Source organism: Arachis duranensis, chromosome 3, assembly GCF_000817695.3.
Source record: "Arachis duranensis cultivar V14167 chromosome 3, aradu.V14167.gnm2.J7QH, whole genome shotgun sequence".
NCBI lineage: Eukaryota > Viridiplantae > Streptophyta > Magnoliopsida > Fabales > Fabaceae > Arachis > Arachis duranensis.
The window spans coordinates 8,274,591-8,289,857 of record NC_029774.3 but is presented as its reverse complement, the minus strand read 5'-3'; the positions used below and the strand labels follow the sequence as shown (position 1 = coordinate 8,289,857).

At 34.2% G+C, this 15,267-nt stretch overlaps 2 protein-coding genes across 2 annotated transcripts; one reads left to right on the top strand and one right to left on the bottom strand.

The window, feature by feature from the left end:
* The first annotated feature begins 806 nt into the window (after nucleotides 1-806).
* Nucleotides 807-3,497, top strand: LOC107477343 (SCARECROW-LIKE protein 7-like). The gene has a single exon (XM_016097337.3). It carries the CDS (start codon nucleotides 1,092-1,094, stop codon nucleotides 3,000-3,002), a length of 1,911 nt encoding a protein of 636 aa, XP_015952823.1. The 5' UTR covers nucleotides 807-1,091; the 3' UTR covers nucleotides 3,003-3,497.
* Nucleotides 3,498-8,920: 5,423 nt separating this feature from the next.
* Nucleotides 8,921-14,850, bottom strand: LOC107477345 (D-xylose-proton symporter-like 2). Its single transcript, XM_016097338.3, has 14 exons — nucleotides 14,758-14,850; nucleotides 14,038-14,135; nucleotides 13,351-13,429; nucleotides 12,924-12,983; nucleotides 12,709-12,775; nucleotides 12,508-12,632; nucleotides 11,732-11,833; nucleotides 11,244-11,612; nucleotides 11,107-11,154; nucleotides 10,957-11,019; nucleotides 10,222-10,302; nucleotides 9,892-9,990; nucleotides 9,639-9,776; nucleotides 8,921-9,243 (listed from the first exon to the last, which is right to left on the bottom strand). The coding sequence occupies exons 1-14, from the start codon at nucleotides 14,800-14,802 to the stop codon at nucleotides 9,112-9,114; spliced, it is 1,506 nt and encodes a 501-aa protein (XP_015952824.1). The 5' UTR covers nucleotides 14,803-14,850; the 3' UTR covers nucleotides 8,921-9,111.
* Nucleotides 14,851-15,267: the final 417 nt, after the last annotated feature.

Below are 15,267 nucleotides of genomic sequence, written 5' to 3'. Positions count from 1 at the left end.
CGATCCAATTCGTTGAGCTACCTTTGAATTTACCAAATAAATTTGATTATTAATGAAGCGAACCGTGAGTCAAACTTAATTTTTGTGAATAGAACTTAAACCTGGTATAATTCGACTCGACTCCAGTTATTTCCAGCCCCAATTACATAGCATGACTCTTTAAAAAGTAATTAACTAATTATATTTGTAAATATCTTAATAAAAAAGAAATCGTGACGTAGCAAGATAATTAAATTAAATATATTATAAGGTGGATTTCATTATACAATTCTACGATTTCACAAGAAAGGGTAACCGTAAGTTTTTGACATGGGGAAACGGCAGTAAATAAGTATCACAATGAAAACTAACGTGGACATATTTTGGATCTATTTGGACAGAAAATATACTTAAAATACAATTTAAATTCGTTGATAATGCTTACAAAAGAATAATTATATTTTGTTTGTGTATAATTTTTTAATATTTTTATAATATAATTTTTTGTTATTAATAATCACTTTTAAACTAAAAAAAATCTACACAACAAATATAAATTTAATTTTAATACATTAATAGTATCGAATAACTTTACGTATGTGTTAAATTACATATTAGCATTTTATTAAAATTGTTAAAAAAATAATAATTAATTTTTTTATGTTCATAATATTTTTATAAATAAAACAGTGAATGTGGGGGGAAAAAAAATAATGGAAGAGGGTGTTTGGGAATTGGGAGTGGGACCAAGGGGGATGGTGTCTACTGTCTTTAGGAAAACCTTTAATCAAGTTGTCGTTTTAGGTTTGTGTTTGGTTTCTTCTTCTTAGCCTCCAAAGTCACTCACTCCTCACTCTTTCTTCAACGGCTCAATCACAAACAAACCCCCCTCTTCTTCTCTTCGCCCTTTTCACAAACACTATATCTGCATTCCCTAATTTATACAGCGTCATTCACACAAACACCTTATATAATATATTCTCATACCATCTTCTTCTTCCTCTACTCTACTCTACCCTACTCTACTCTACAAACTTCACACACTATTCACTATTCTCCTTTCTTGAATGTGATTCATTCAGAAGCATTTCATCAAACACCTTATATCCATCATGGCGTACATGTGTGCAGACAGTGGAAACCTCATGGCCATTGCACAGCAAGTCATCAAGCAGAAGCAGCAACAAGAGCAACAACAACACAACCACCATAGCCATAACCACCACCACCACCAACAGCAGCAGCAGCAGCAGAACCAACAACACTTACTGGGTATTAATCCTCTTTCTCTTCATCCATGGAACAATACACCTCCTTTGGGGTTCCCTCTCACACCAACCAATGATTTTCCCGACCCGTTTCAAGTTGGGTCAGGACCCGACAACCCGGATCCAGCTTTTCACTTCCCTCCTCCATTGGAGCCTCATTCCTCTTCTTCCTTCAGGTTCTCTGATTTCGCCGCCGCCACTTTTGATTCCGATGAGTGGATGGACACGCTCATGGCAACCGCCGCGGGAGATTCGACGGACACGTCAACGATCCCAGCGGCGGCGGCGGCGGCGGCGTGGCACAACGGTAATTCCGATTTCGGACTTTACGGTTCTAGCCCGTTTACTACTTGTCCGACCCGTTTGTCACCGACTTCGGATCTCAATAGAGTGATATTCTCGTCGGAACCTCACACCGCCGCCGTGACAACAACCGCAGCAGCCACCGGTGTATCTCTCCAACAGGCTCAGCTGCCGGCCACGTGGGCAACCCCGCCGCCGCTGCCTCCGCCAACCGCCGTCAAAGAGGCTCCGAAAATGGTAGCGTCTTCTCCGCCGGCACCACCGCAGGCTCCGGCCACAGTCCAAGGCGGCTTTTCGAGCTTGCCGGAGCCTGATTCGTCGCACCCGCTTCTGAAAGCACTAACAGAGTGCGCTCTGTTATCGGAAACGGAACCGGATCAAGCTTCAGAGTCGCTGAGCCAGTTGAGAAAATCGGTGTCCCAAAACGGAAACCCAATCCAAAGAGTTTCCTTTTACTTCGCCGAAGCTTTGACCCGAAAATTAACCTTTGAGAGGGAGAAAGATAAGAACTTGGCAATGGTGGAAACTGCTTCTACTGCCACTACCTCTGAGGAGCTAACACTGTGTTACAAGGCTTTGAATGATGCATGCCCTTATTCAAAGTTTGCACATTTAACTGCAAACCAAGCTATTCTTGAAGCCACTGAAGGAAGTTCAAGGATTCACATTGTTGATTTTGGGATTGTTCAAGGGATTCAGTGGGCTGCACTTTTGCAAGCATTTGCTACACGCTCTTCTGGGAAGCCTGAGAGCATAAGGATCTCAGGGATACCGGCTATGGCTCTTGGAACTTCCCCTGCTGCTTCACTTAGTGCCACTGGAAATCGTTTATCCGAGTTTGCGAAGCTTCTTGAGCTGAACTTTGAGTTTAGGCCTATTCTAACCCCTATTCACGAGCTTAATGAGAGTAGCTTCTGTGTTGATCCAAATGAGGCCTTGGCTGTGAACTTCATGCTTCAGTTGTACAATCTTCTTGATGAGACCCCAGATGCTGTTGAGGCTGCACTTCGTTTGGCTAAGTCATTGAGGCCTAAGATTGTGACTCTTGGTGAGTATGAAGCTAGTTTGACCCGTGGTGGATTCATGAAAAGGTTCAAGAATGCTTTGAGATATTACTCATCTGTGTTTGAGTCTCTTGAGCCAAACATGGCACCTGATTCCCCTGAGAGGATGCAGGTGGAGCGGCATCTATTTGGCCGCAGAATTTCCGGTGTCGTTGGGTTGCCAGGGACTGTGAGGGAAAGAATGGAGGATAAGGAGCAGTGGAGGGTTCTCATGGAAAGTTGTGGTTTTGAATCAGTTAGTCTCAGCCATTATGCAATTAGTCAAGCTAAGATCCTTCTGTGGAATTACAGTTACAGTTCTCTTTATTCATTGGTTGAGTCTAAACCTGAGTTTTTGTCCCTGGCTTGGAAAGATGTTCCTCTCTTGACTGTTTCTTCATGGCGTTAATGGTGTTATATTGGGGGTTTTGAAATGGAAAAATGGGGTTTCCACCTGGTCCTTTTTCTCTGGTGTGGAACAACTAATTTGTCTATATATGCACATTGATGATCATGCTAGGCGCTTCAATTGAACTTTTGGTTGGTGGAGTTAACTCAGATTTGATAATATGATATGTTATGGCACTGCAATGCAAGGCTTCTGGGAAGGATTACCAATCATGCTGTACTTTAAGCCATTCTGATTTTATTAGTTCCACACCCTGCTCCCTTCTTTTTTCACATTGTGTCCTTTTTTCTTTGTGTAGCATTTTGATTTGGCAGTGTTATTACTTACTAGGTTGAAGAATTGACTGGACAGTTAGTGTGATCAAGGGAATGGGAAGGAAGGAAGAAAGAAACAAAACAAACATTTCTTTCCCATTGCTTGCCTTGTGACAATGTAAATTTGATTTTGTTGTTATGGATTTAAGTTCGTCTAAATAGAAAAAGGTTTTTCTTTTTATCATAGGAGTTATAGCTTTAGTGTTTTTTATCAGTTTTTTCTGCTAGTTGCAAAGGTGCAAAACTTGGGACTCATTTTTAGTATTTTACCTTGTGTATGCAAAATTGGTTCATTCTTCCTTCAATGTATAATACATTCTTGAGTTCAATTTCCTGCATAGCGGTTAATGATCTATATCAGCCAGCGTCTTCCCCTGTGATTTTGATTATTGATGAAAAGCTGGTTAATGATCTATATCAGCCAGCGTCTTCCCCTGTGATTTTGATTATTGATGAAAAGCTGTGTTTGCTGATGTTGCATGAAAATTGTGTGCTGTCAATAAACTTAGTTTGTGCTGCCTTTTAGAGAAGCAATTCTTTGTACCATTTCCCTAAACAAACAACCCTTTTTCACCATTGGATTGGATGAAGGATCTATCCAATGGTAAAGGGTGTGTATGTGGACACATATCTTCCAATTATTAACACACACAGTTGGAACTTTGAAGCAATTGATTACTTAAACAGTATGCAGTAGGAAGAAGCATTTTTCTTTCCTGATTTGGAGCTGCTATTATTAACCTGCACGCCAATCTTAATAAAGTTTGTTTCTTTTTGGTTTATGTAAGTTTTGCTTAGCTTTCATTCTTGCAAGTGGTGCTGGTCTTTCTCTCAAATCTATGGGGCCACATTAATAGCTTTGTTGTCTGTCTCTTTCATGCTGCAATCAAAGTTCCATGTCTTCCTGGCACAACAGAGATGGGAGAGAGTTGAAATCAACCTATTTAGAGGCTTCATAAAACAATTGGCTTGAGCATGACATGGAAGACTTGGCACTGCTGTTCCTGTTTCTGAGTGAGTGATTGTGACCATTCGAGGTTGTGACTTGTGAATAGGACCTTCTCTAATTGGACCTGATTTATTCAAAAAATAAAAAAAAGGTCCCATAAATGTAGACTACACACTTTGTGAGGTTGGGTTTGTGTCCTACTTCCCCACTTTAAATGGTAGTTCATAACTCATCAAGTACCATCCCCTAATCTTAGAATAGCATTACCCCACTTGACAGAAATGAAACCCAAGTGCTTCTAATATTAGATTACTCATGTATTTATGTGCATCATCCATTTTTTTAGTTTATTTGCTTAATTTCCATTGGAGCTTTTCTATAAAATTTTGTTAATGAACAGCTAATTAGATTGAAAAAGTTGGGGAATTGCTAAATCGGCACAAGGAGAACATTACTTTAAATTGGGACCATTCATTGTGGTTAATTGAATTCTTTTTTCTGCAACTTTTTTGACTTTTTGATGCAGAAGAAGGAAGATATTGGAGATTAGCAAATTCAATCAGTTCCAGCTCAGCTTGGTTTGCCATAGGGTTGGTTGTTTGCTTCTCTTGTTTACACAAATTAACTATTGTCAAAATCAATATTGATCCAAAAGCACCTCCAAAACTTTTTAGGTTTCTCCTTCCTGTTGGTGTCCCTTATGAGTTGTGATCATAAAAGCAATGGTTATTTATGCAAATGAAGCGCTTCTAGTTCTAGAGGCTAAGCTGTAGTGACTGAATTTTCTAGTAAAAATGCATCTAGTAGCCCCAACCTAGAACATGGTTTCTAGTTTGTATTTCTATACTTGTAACTGACCTTATCAATATTATCATTATCACAACTATGATTTACCTTGGTAACATTTCTGTACATGATTCAAGAAAAATGGAAAATGGTATCAGTAAGTAGTAAGGCCTAAGCCAAAACTTGTTATCAAACAGCTTTAGTTACCATTACCAACATAATGTCTCTACTATCCTTGCCTCTTTTACATAGGCTAAATTATGGTTCTTTGGAAGCTAATGATTTTAGAACAAAAAATGTCATTTATACATTTGGTTTGGCATCTCATTTTTGGATATTTAATTTGTTTATTAGAATTGATTTGATTGCAATTTCTATTATTCTTATTTATTTCATCTTTTCTACATTGTGGTAAGGAGTGTTCTAAATTCTAAAATAATTTCAAAAGAAGAACCACAATTTTGGAGAAATGGTTAATTAATGCGATGACAAGGGAGTGGACCCATGAAGTTTTTAGCTCCTTGACTTCTTCATAGTTCATAGTGTTGTGAATATCAAAATAAACTATACAAGTGTGAAAGTGGAAATTTAAGAGAAGTAGCAATAATAGATCAATATTTCTCTCATATTTGATTCAACCATTATTCTCTTATCTTTGAGTTTGAGAAGCTTATCCGTAATAGTTTGAGCTGTCTTGCACTCTTATAATATTAACTTAATAATTATTTCTCTAACTAATATATAAAATGGGTTTTCATCCTTGTTCATTTTCATGCAATTTGTCGATGCTATTTCTCATCCTTGTGTTATACTCTCCATGGTGACAAAATTATCTCGTGTTCATAGTTGAAATATATAGCTTTCTCAATCATGAATTTTTAGATTTTTTAGATTCTGCCATTAATGTAAAAATATACAGATAAAAAACAAAAATCAATATTTTTATATTTTTATCTTTATCATAATTAAATTAATTTTTATATTTATATCCATAATTAAAATTAAAATTATCTATACTTAAAAACATTGGTGAGTGAATGAAGTAGTGGGAGTCATTTTCGGTTGTTGATGTTGTGTCATTTGTGTATGCATAATGCATTAGGGTCATCTTATGGTTTTGCCTTTTCTCGATGTCCAATGCATTGCTCTGTTTCTTCTTATACACACAAATGATGCAATAGGGTTACTAATAAAATAAATTTTAAAAATTATTTGTGCGTTATTTAATTTTTAAAAGATTACATATTTTAAATTAATTTTTAAAAAATACAAGGTAGGTTGGTCATTTTGTAAGATAATAAGGCTAATTTTTTTTTATATGAGGTTGACATATGAGTTATGCTGAGTTATGGAGTATTGGAGGAATATACACTATTGTGACGACGTTCAATTTTTTATTTTAGTGAGAAGAAATTGAACCGTCCGATTTCATTGCAGAGAGAGGACACAAATTGGACGGTCCGATTTGTGTGGAGCAGAATTTTGTGGGTACTGAAATCGGATCCAGGGTTTTATGGAAGCATCGAAGCCAACTGGAGCCCAGCTGCATGCGTGTCACATGGAGCCAGTACACAACTCGAATCCAGGATTTTTTATACCGTCTGTACTCGGTCCGTCCGATCACAGTATCTCCAATCGGACGGTCTGATTTGTCTTGCACAGTCTTCATATCCTGGTGAAACACCATATATCTCTATAACTCTATTATACACCAACCCTCTCTCCATATTAAAATTAAAAAGTTTAGAGAATTACATGTGACAAATTATTTTATGATATTTTATTTTGGTGACTAAATTATTTCATGATATGAGTCAGGACAATTTTTTTAATAAATAATAAATTTAATTAATTATTATATTTTTTAAAAATAAATATGAGATATTTGATAATTATTTTAATCATATTAATCCTTTGGACAGAACTCACAGATATATATGAAAAAGCAATAGTGAGTGTGTCATATGAACATTCATTTCCAATGTTTGACGTGTTCTTGTAGACCCTTTCCTTTTCCAGGTATCAATAGTATACTTAGAAGTAGAACTTATGATTTATGAGCAAACACAAGAATGAATGACTAATCATGTGTGTTATTAACCAAGTAACCAGCACATGATGCATTTCCTTTTCACTTATATAGAAAAATTATAATAAACGTGTTAAATTTTCAATGAAAATAAATGCATTAATTTTTGTTTTCTTAAATAACAATATTCTCTTTCTATATTAATGATATTTTCTTAATCTAAATTATTTAAAAATAAAATGCCAAAATTCAAATATAATAAAATTATATTTTTTAAGGCGAAAACTCAGTTATAATTAACTTCATGTGGAGTTGTTACTTGTTAGTTTAAAATTGTTAGGTAATAATTTAGCCAAACGTATCAAATTATTTAATTATTATTAACTATTTATTAAAACTGTTTAGCATCAAAATTAAACCCACGATAATATCATGTGAAACTTTATTAGTTTAGTCTAAGGATAACAAGAATAATTTTTTGTTTTTTAAAATATCTCTTAATTGGATAGATCAAAAACTAATTTACTGTAATACTAAATTTTATTTAAGAATTTATTGTTCGTCAATAAATTAATAAATTATTTTATATAAAAAATAAAATTTAAATTCTTAATACTTATTTAAATATATTAATAAATTAATCACTAGACCAATGAACTAAATTGTTGCTATTCCTAATGAATAATGATAAGTAACGAAGTAATTGGATTTTGGTTGTTGATAGGAACTAGGAAGCATTTATTTACTTATCATGAAATGAAAGAATTGAATATGGGATGATGATGATGACGATGACGAGGGAGACAATAAAGGGAATATAGGGTTATAGGGATAGGGAGGTAGAGTTGCTTAGTTACCTACAAAGGTGTTAGGGTTTGTAGACTCAAATGATTGACTGAAGCTACCATCTGAAGAATTCTGAGCAATGCTAATAATAATTCATTCATTCATTCATTCTAACATTATCTGTCACACGTCGTGTGCTTCTGTCTCTTATTACTGCGTTACATTTACATTATTATTACTTTACGTGTTTCCAATTTCTATACGTTACGTAACGTAACGCTTCTTTCCGTGACACACTCTACTTTTTATTAGACCATGATCTTTATGTAACATTATTTGTTAAAAATTATTATATAATTATTTAATAATTTTCAACAATTATTTTTATACAAAAATTACATCATCACGGGAGTAATAATTTTTTTTACCATTTACCAACTCTGAAACTCATGATGTCATGATTACTATATTGGTGTCACTCTCACTTTCACACACACTCCATTATTATTGATGCATCCTGCACGGCTGCACCCTTCTGCTGTAAAATCTTACTCCTCCTATTTCCCTTTCAGAAATAAATCTTTTTAAAAATTTGTACAAAATAACACTAGTTATGCCACAATTTTAAATGATAAATTACCTAACATTTTCGATATTTATTAAAATTTTATAATATAAGTAATGGAACCTACTCAAAACAGGCGGATCTTATAGATCTATATTAGAATTCGTTGATTATTTTGTTATTTCAATATTTTTTTATGAATTAAATGTAACAATTAAGAAATTAGAAGAAAAATATTTGACGTAAATTCCTTTTTAAATGTATATCCACATTCAATAATATGCTAAAAAAACACTCTTTTTTGTACTTAACTAGTTAACATAACACTATCATATGAAGAGTAGTTGTTTAAAGAAAAAAACAATGTTAATAGAAGATAAGCACAAATTTTAACAAGATAAGCACTATTATATAATTAAAAAAAATGCATATTTTATTTATAAATATTATAATATTACTCATGCCCTTCCTTTTTGAGACAAGAGAAGCTGGGAATCCAAATTAAAGTGATTAATATAATAGGTGATACATCCATCCATAATAATTAACTCAACGACATGCATCATTGCAAATTGTTTACATCTACATGATAAGTTTCATTAACAAAACATTGATTTGAAGAGAATTTGCAGTAGTAGTACAAGTACAACATATATGTAGAAGTTACAAGGTGGCTCTGATTATAGACATTTGGCCTCAATCTCCTCAAGGGTAAGTCCCTTGGTTTCAGGTACAATGAAGTATATGAATACAAGAGATCCCACTGCTATTGCACAAAATATGTAAAACAAAATTCCTGCTCCCAGTAATTCCTGCAGGGAGAAAAAAAAAAAAAAGAAGAAACATGCAATTTCAATTAATGATGTGTTTTGATTGAGTTGTGTTCATGTAACTTCAAGGTTACGGGTTCAAGCCGTAGAATCAGCTATTGACGTAATTATGAGATTAGACAGTCTACAATACACTCTTTGGATGCGGCCCTTCCCCAGACCAAGCTGCCCTTTTATGATGTGCAAGATTAGACCTCTGTAAAATATGGTAATCATCTGATTGCACCGTCATTGGTTGATTTACTTTCGCTTTCTGGTACATCGAATTATAGAAGAATGTACCAGAAAGTGATCGAATTAAGGGAATGGAGGGAGTAGTATGTTTTTGTGGTCTCCAAAATCTTGTTGAAAATAAAGGGATTGAAGATGTTAATCACCTTCAGTGGGGAGAAAGCAAATGTTACAAGAGCATTTGCGCCGAAGTTAACAAGTACAGCGATACTTAGTCCGCGACCTCTTAAGCGCAAGGGGAAAACCTCTGATATCATTAGCCAACCAATTGGACCAAACGAAATCTGGACGAAATAAACAAGATGATGGTAAATCAAAATGGTATAAGCATGATCAAATAGATAAGCACTATATGAAGAAGAATGATATTCCTTAATGAACAAGAGGAAGTCTATTCACCTGATAACAGCCAACATATAACAGCAGACCAATTACAGCAACGACTGCGGCATCATCCAAGAAAATGTAATACGAACCCAGAAGGAATAAAGATACTGCCTGCAACACAAGTTAACATATATGATGAGTTCATGAAATCTGAACATCATTTCATGGTTGAAAATCTGGTATCATGATCATATCTTTTTTATAGTTCGTTAAGTTGATGTTGAGTTATGCAAACAGGAGAGCTTAGCACATTCATCCCTCTCTCAATACAACATACAAGTAAGAGTCTTTTTATTGGTATATTGATACCGAAACTAAAGTCTGAGATAAGAAGGAACTGACCATCCCTGAAACTCCTCCCAGTAGTAAAGGTCTTCTTCCAACTTTATCGACAACGGCGACAGCAGTTCCGGTCATAATCAACTAGAACACAAACATAACAAATAAGTCGCACAGAACATATTAAACTGACTGGATAGGAGAAGATGCTCATAAATTTGACAAGAAAACAGAAAAGGGAAACCAAGAGCAGTGAAAACAAGGACAAGGACAATGGGAACAAGTTGTAACATGATTTTTCTTTGTTTTCCCTTTTCTCTTGTTGAAAATGTGTCGCATTGCATTGTATAGATGGGAAAATGAGAAGAGTTTGTTTCTTAACAACAATTGATTCCAAAAGAGTATGAACTGCTTTTGAATAGACAAACATGGCTCTTTCATTTGACAAAATGCAATCAATTGAAAAAGAAAATACTGAAGGGAGTGCCAATCAAAAGTCTACAATTCTAATATTTTAAAATTTCAAATCTCTCCCGATTTAACAAAAGAAGCAACATTAAGACACAAACTTATGGATACAGCATGAAGATACAGTTAGCTCATTGCACAGTAACAGAGCAAGAGAAGAGTTACAGAAAAATGACAATTGACAAAGCTTGAACAATAACTTCATACCCAATTCAGTAATTTTGCATTTTTTAGAAAACATTCACCCACATCTTACTAATAAAACTCACAAAAAGTTTCCTTGCTAATTAAGTTGTTCAGGTATTGCAAACATAAGGGGAAAAAATCTACCTTGAAAAAACCAAGGAGAATAGAGACTCGGGTCGCATCAGATGCAGCGGAGAATCCTGCACTCTACATATTGGATTGGGTTACAATTTCATCAAACTTCCACTAGTGACAGGTAATAAATAGATCATATGAATTTGTGTTATATAATACCTGAAGGATTGATCCAGCATAGTAAAGCACACTTGGTTGTCCTGTGATCTGTCACAAATTTCAGTCTACATTGTGAATACAATGAAAATCTGGGAACTGTGATTATTTTTACTATTTTATTTGAGCAGTTGCTATACCTGTTGAAACAAGACCAATCCTGCACCAATGGTAAGGGCTTTCAAGCATTTTCCTCTGAACATTTCTCCAAAAGTAACCTCTTTTTCTTCACCCACATAAGCAAGCTCAGCCAGAATTTCATCCACTTGCCGATGAGCTGAGTCATCAACAGCTTGACCTCGAAGACGGCACAGACAATGAATTGCGGTGCTTTTCAAATTTTCTCCATCCCCTTTCCCCTGTATAGCACATAAAAGTAGCCACCTAGGAGAAGCTGGGAGCCAACACATTCCAATTCCCATGATTACTGCCAAAGGACTACTAACTCCATACATATACCGCCACCCAGCTACCGTGTCTACCAGAAGGCTACCGATTCCATAACCTGCCTGCACAAATGATATTTGACCATTTTCTATATTACCAACTACATATAGAAAGGTTTTTGATAGATTATTATTACTCAGGAAGCCATAATAGTAGGAGTATTGAAAGTTCTACAACTTACCACCATCCCAAGTACTATAAAGAACTCTTTCAGAGAAATCAGTAGTCCACGTATTGATGACGGGGCCGTCTCAGCAATGTACATTGGAGCAGCATGCATTGCCTAGAAAAGATAACCATCTATTCTTTAGATAACAAACTCTTTAACTAAGAGTGCCATTAACATGCAAAATAACCATTTTCCCACTTTTATCTCTTCCTTGCAAGTAGACTCACATATATGAAGTCTAAGGACCAATGTAAGTGGAGGTAAGTATATGAATGCCCTAATAATAAATTCCACCAGCGAAATTTAATGATTCAAACCAAATCTTTTTTTCAAAAAAAAAAAAAAAGGTTTAATACATTCCTATAGAATATTAGACTTGAATTATGATAGAATAAGATATATGACTGAATATGTTTAGTGTACTATCACGATTTCGCTTGAAAATGTAGAAGTGTACTTATTCCTATTGCAGTATATATATAGTGATGCTAAAAGGCTTCTATCCTAAAGCAAGTATTGAAGCTAAGTTCTAAGCAATGTGTCTCATAGATATAGTTTCTCCGAGATTATATTCTTCCAACGAATTCAGTAAATTATATTCTCTACCCATTTGGTCATACACCCTTCTAAGGCATTAGGTGCTGGTGCAGGCCCAATGATCATTTACTTTTGTATATGACAATAGTAAATCCTACACCTCAAATTGCCTAGATGGTTTTTCTACCCTGATAAAGCAGAAATTAATAGAAATAAACTTAGATGTATCAGTTTGGTAAAAAAGAACATACCAATCCAATTCCTATACCATAAATAAATCTCCCTATCACCAATATAGGAAGATTTGGAGCTAGTGCTGTCACGAGTGCTCCGACAAGATATAACAATGCCGCTGAAACCAGCTCCCTTCTTCTACCTAAAATTGAAGTTTGTCATAAACTTCCCCAGGAAAGGGGATATATAAAATGATAACCAGTTAGAGCGATAATTACCTAGGAAGTCAGCAACATTGAAGGCCAACACAGAACCAATTAAGGCACCATATAATGATCCACTAGTCTGCAAAAGACATCAAAATCAAATACCTAATGTTATGTTCAAGATAAATAATAATAAAAATGTACCAAAAACAAGGATCAAATTATAATTATAATAGAAACAAACTGTAGCCATAACCTAAGAAAGAACAAATTTAATTCAAACTTACAACAAGACCAATTTCAATGGAGGACAAGTTGTACCAAGATACTCCACTTAGTGTTGGCGACTGCAAACAAAAGAAAGTATAAGAATGAAACAACCCATCGAAATTGTTAAGTCTAACAGTACGATTAGTCAAAGCAACCGGGAAAAAAAAGGTGTCGGCATAGAAGCATATGATTCGGAGGTTTTTCTTTGGTACATTAATTCCTGTAAATTATAGTGGGAGTAAAAATGCATCATACTTTAATAAACAGAAGGACTTTGTATAAACCAGTTCTATCGAACAACAAAAATGGCTAGGCTGTTGTCTCATCAGCAAGCAGACTTCACAATGGATTCTTTGTCTCACCATAGAAGTCTTCCTTCAACATTGATCCATTGCAGACAAGGAAAGATAGAACTATATAAATAGTAGAAATATAAAGGTGTACCTCAATGGAAATTGTTGCACACGATGTAGAGCCTATGTCATAGCCATACAGCAGCCCACCAAGAGCTGGGAAGAAAAACCTGAGAATTTTAAAATACTTCTTGGTAAGACTACAGACAGAGCCCTTATTCTTTCTCTTCTTTTGTTTCTAAGTAGCTAAACGGACATAAAAAAGTTTTAACAGAAAGAGTATTTAATAAAATTTACATTTAATCAACCTTATAGCATGCAATGAAGGGTTATTTATAGCCATGTAAATAAAATCTCATGGTAACATTTGGTATTTCAACAGCTATCAAATGGAACATAATATTTATGTGTTCTGTTATGATTCCAAAATTAGAATGTCAATTGCTGCTACCAGTTTCATCCTCACTGAATCAATCTAGTTTTCAGAGAAACAGTGATGAACCAAATCTGAATTCTCTTTACCTACCACATAGGATTGTACATCTAGTTGTGATTTAAACGAAACAGATGTCGTATGCATTGGCAATTCTCTAAACTTCACGATTAACACATTCTTCATCCCAGTAAACAAGATCATTGGATAGATAGTGCAAGCTGAAAGCTCCTATATGTGGCTATTTATAGTATGTTTTAGACAAAATCACAGATGCATGATAGGTTTCCATTGCAAACCATAAGGATTAACACGGAAAGCATCGAAACGAAATGTAATACTCACGGGAAAATCGCAGCAGATACAGAATACTTTTCAGAATCATGGGACACATTAAGAAGAGGCTCCCTTGCACTCCCAATCTCACCATGTGGCTTTCTCTCCTAATTAAAAAACCAATGCATTTCATAAGTTATAAAAGCAAAATTAAACACAATAGGCCATAGACATCAACAAATAGGTCTTATATGATTGTGTAAAATGTGCTGTTTTATTAAAAGCATTCAGCTTATTCAGTTATTCTTTATTCAATCTTCTTCTTCTTTTCCTTTTTTTTTATTTCTATTTTTTACCAAAGACAACCAAATAACTAAGAGCAAAAAGCACACAATGATCTCATTTTTTCATAAAACAAATAATTGCTAGGCACCAAACAATAAAAAAATGGAAAAAATTGATGTCTCTTATTTCTATGAAGACCAGAGAAGCCAACCGGTGAATCAATTAGCAAAATCGGAAATAGAAATCCAGTCTAGGCAACCAAAAAGGATTTCAAGTTCATTATGACTGCAACAAGTTCAAATTTTTTACCATACCCATTGACCTCATGGTTGTTCTCATCCAAGTTGCTCTACTTTTTTTTTTTCCAAAAAAGAAAAAGCTTATGAATTTCAAATTTCCCACTCATCCAATACATTCTGTAAGAAACCAAAAGAAAACTTGAACATAGCAGATGACATAATCCAAAAGAAAAAGGAGAATGAAGAAAGTGGAAAGGGTTAGAACCTTTGGGAAAGAGGAGAGAGTAGGTTGTTCAGGGTCCGACGCCATTGGTTTCAAGTTTGAAGTCCTGTTCGAGAGACTGTGTCTGAAGGTTGGTAGAAAATTTAAGCATATATATATAAAGTTATTTTAATAACATTTAAACAATATTATTAAAACTAAAGCCATATTTTATATAAAAAAATATTCTTTATACACAAAATATTTTTAATATTTATCTAAAAATATAATTGTTATTAATTAATTATGTATTTAAATTTTTTTTAATTAATAACAGAAATGCGTATTAAATTGTTAAAAATTATTAATATTAAAATAATATTTATTATAAAGATTGTAGAGATAGGGAAATTGTATTGTATATATTAACGATAAAAATTAAAATGAAAAAAATAGGAAAAAAATGTTACAAAAATTTAACGATAACAATGGCCTTAAATTAATTTAATTGAATTTAATTACTACCATGTCTTAGTTATGTAATATTATTGTTATTTTTTTATATAAGTATGT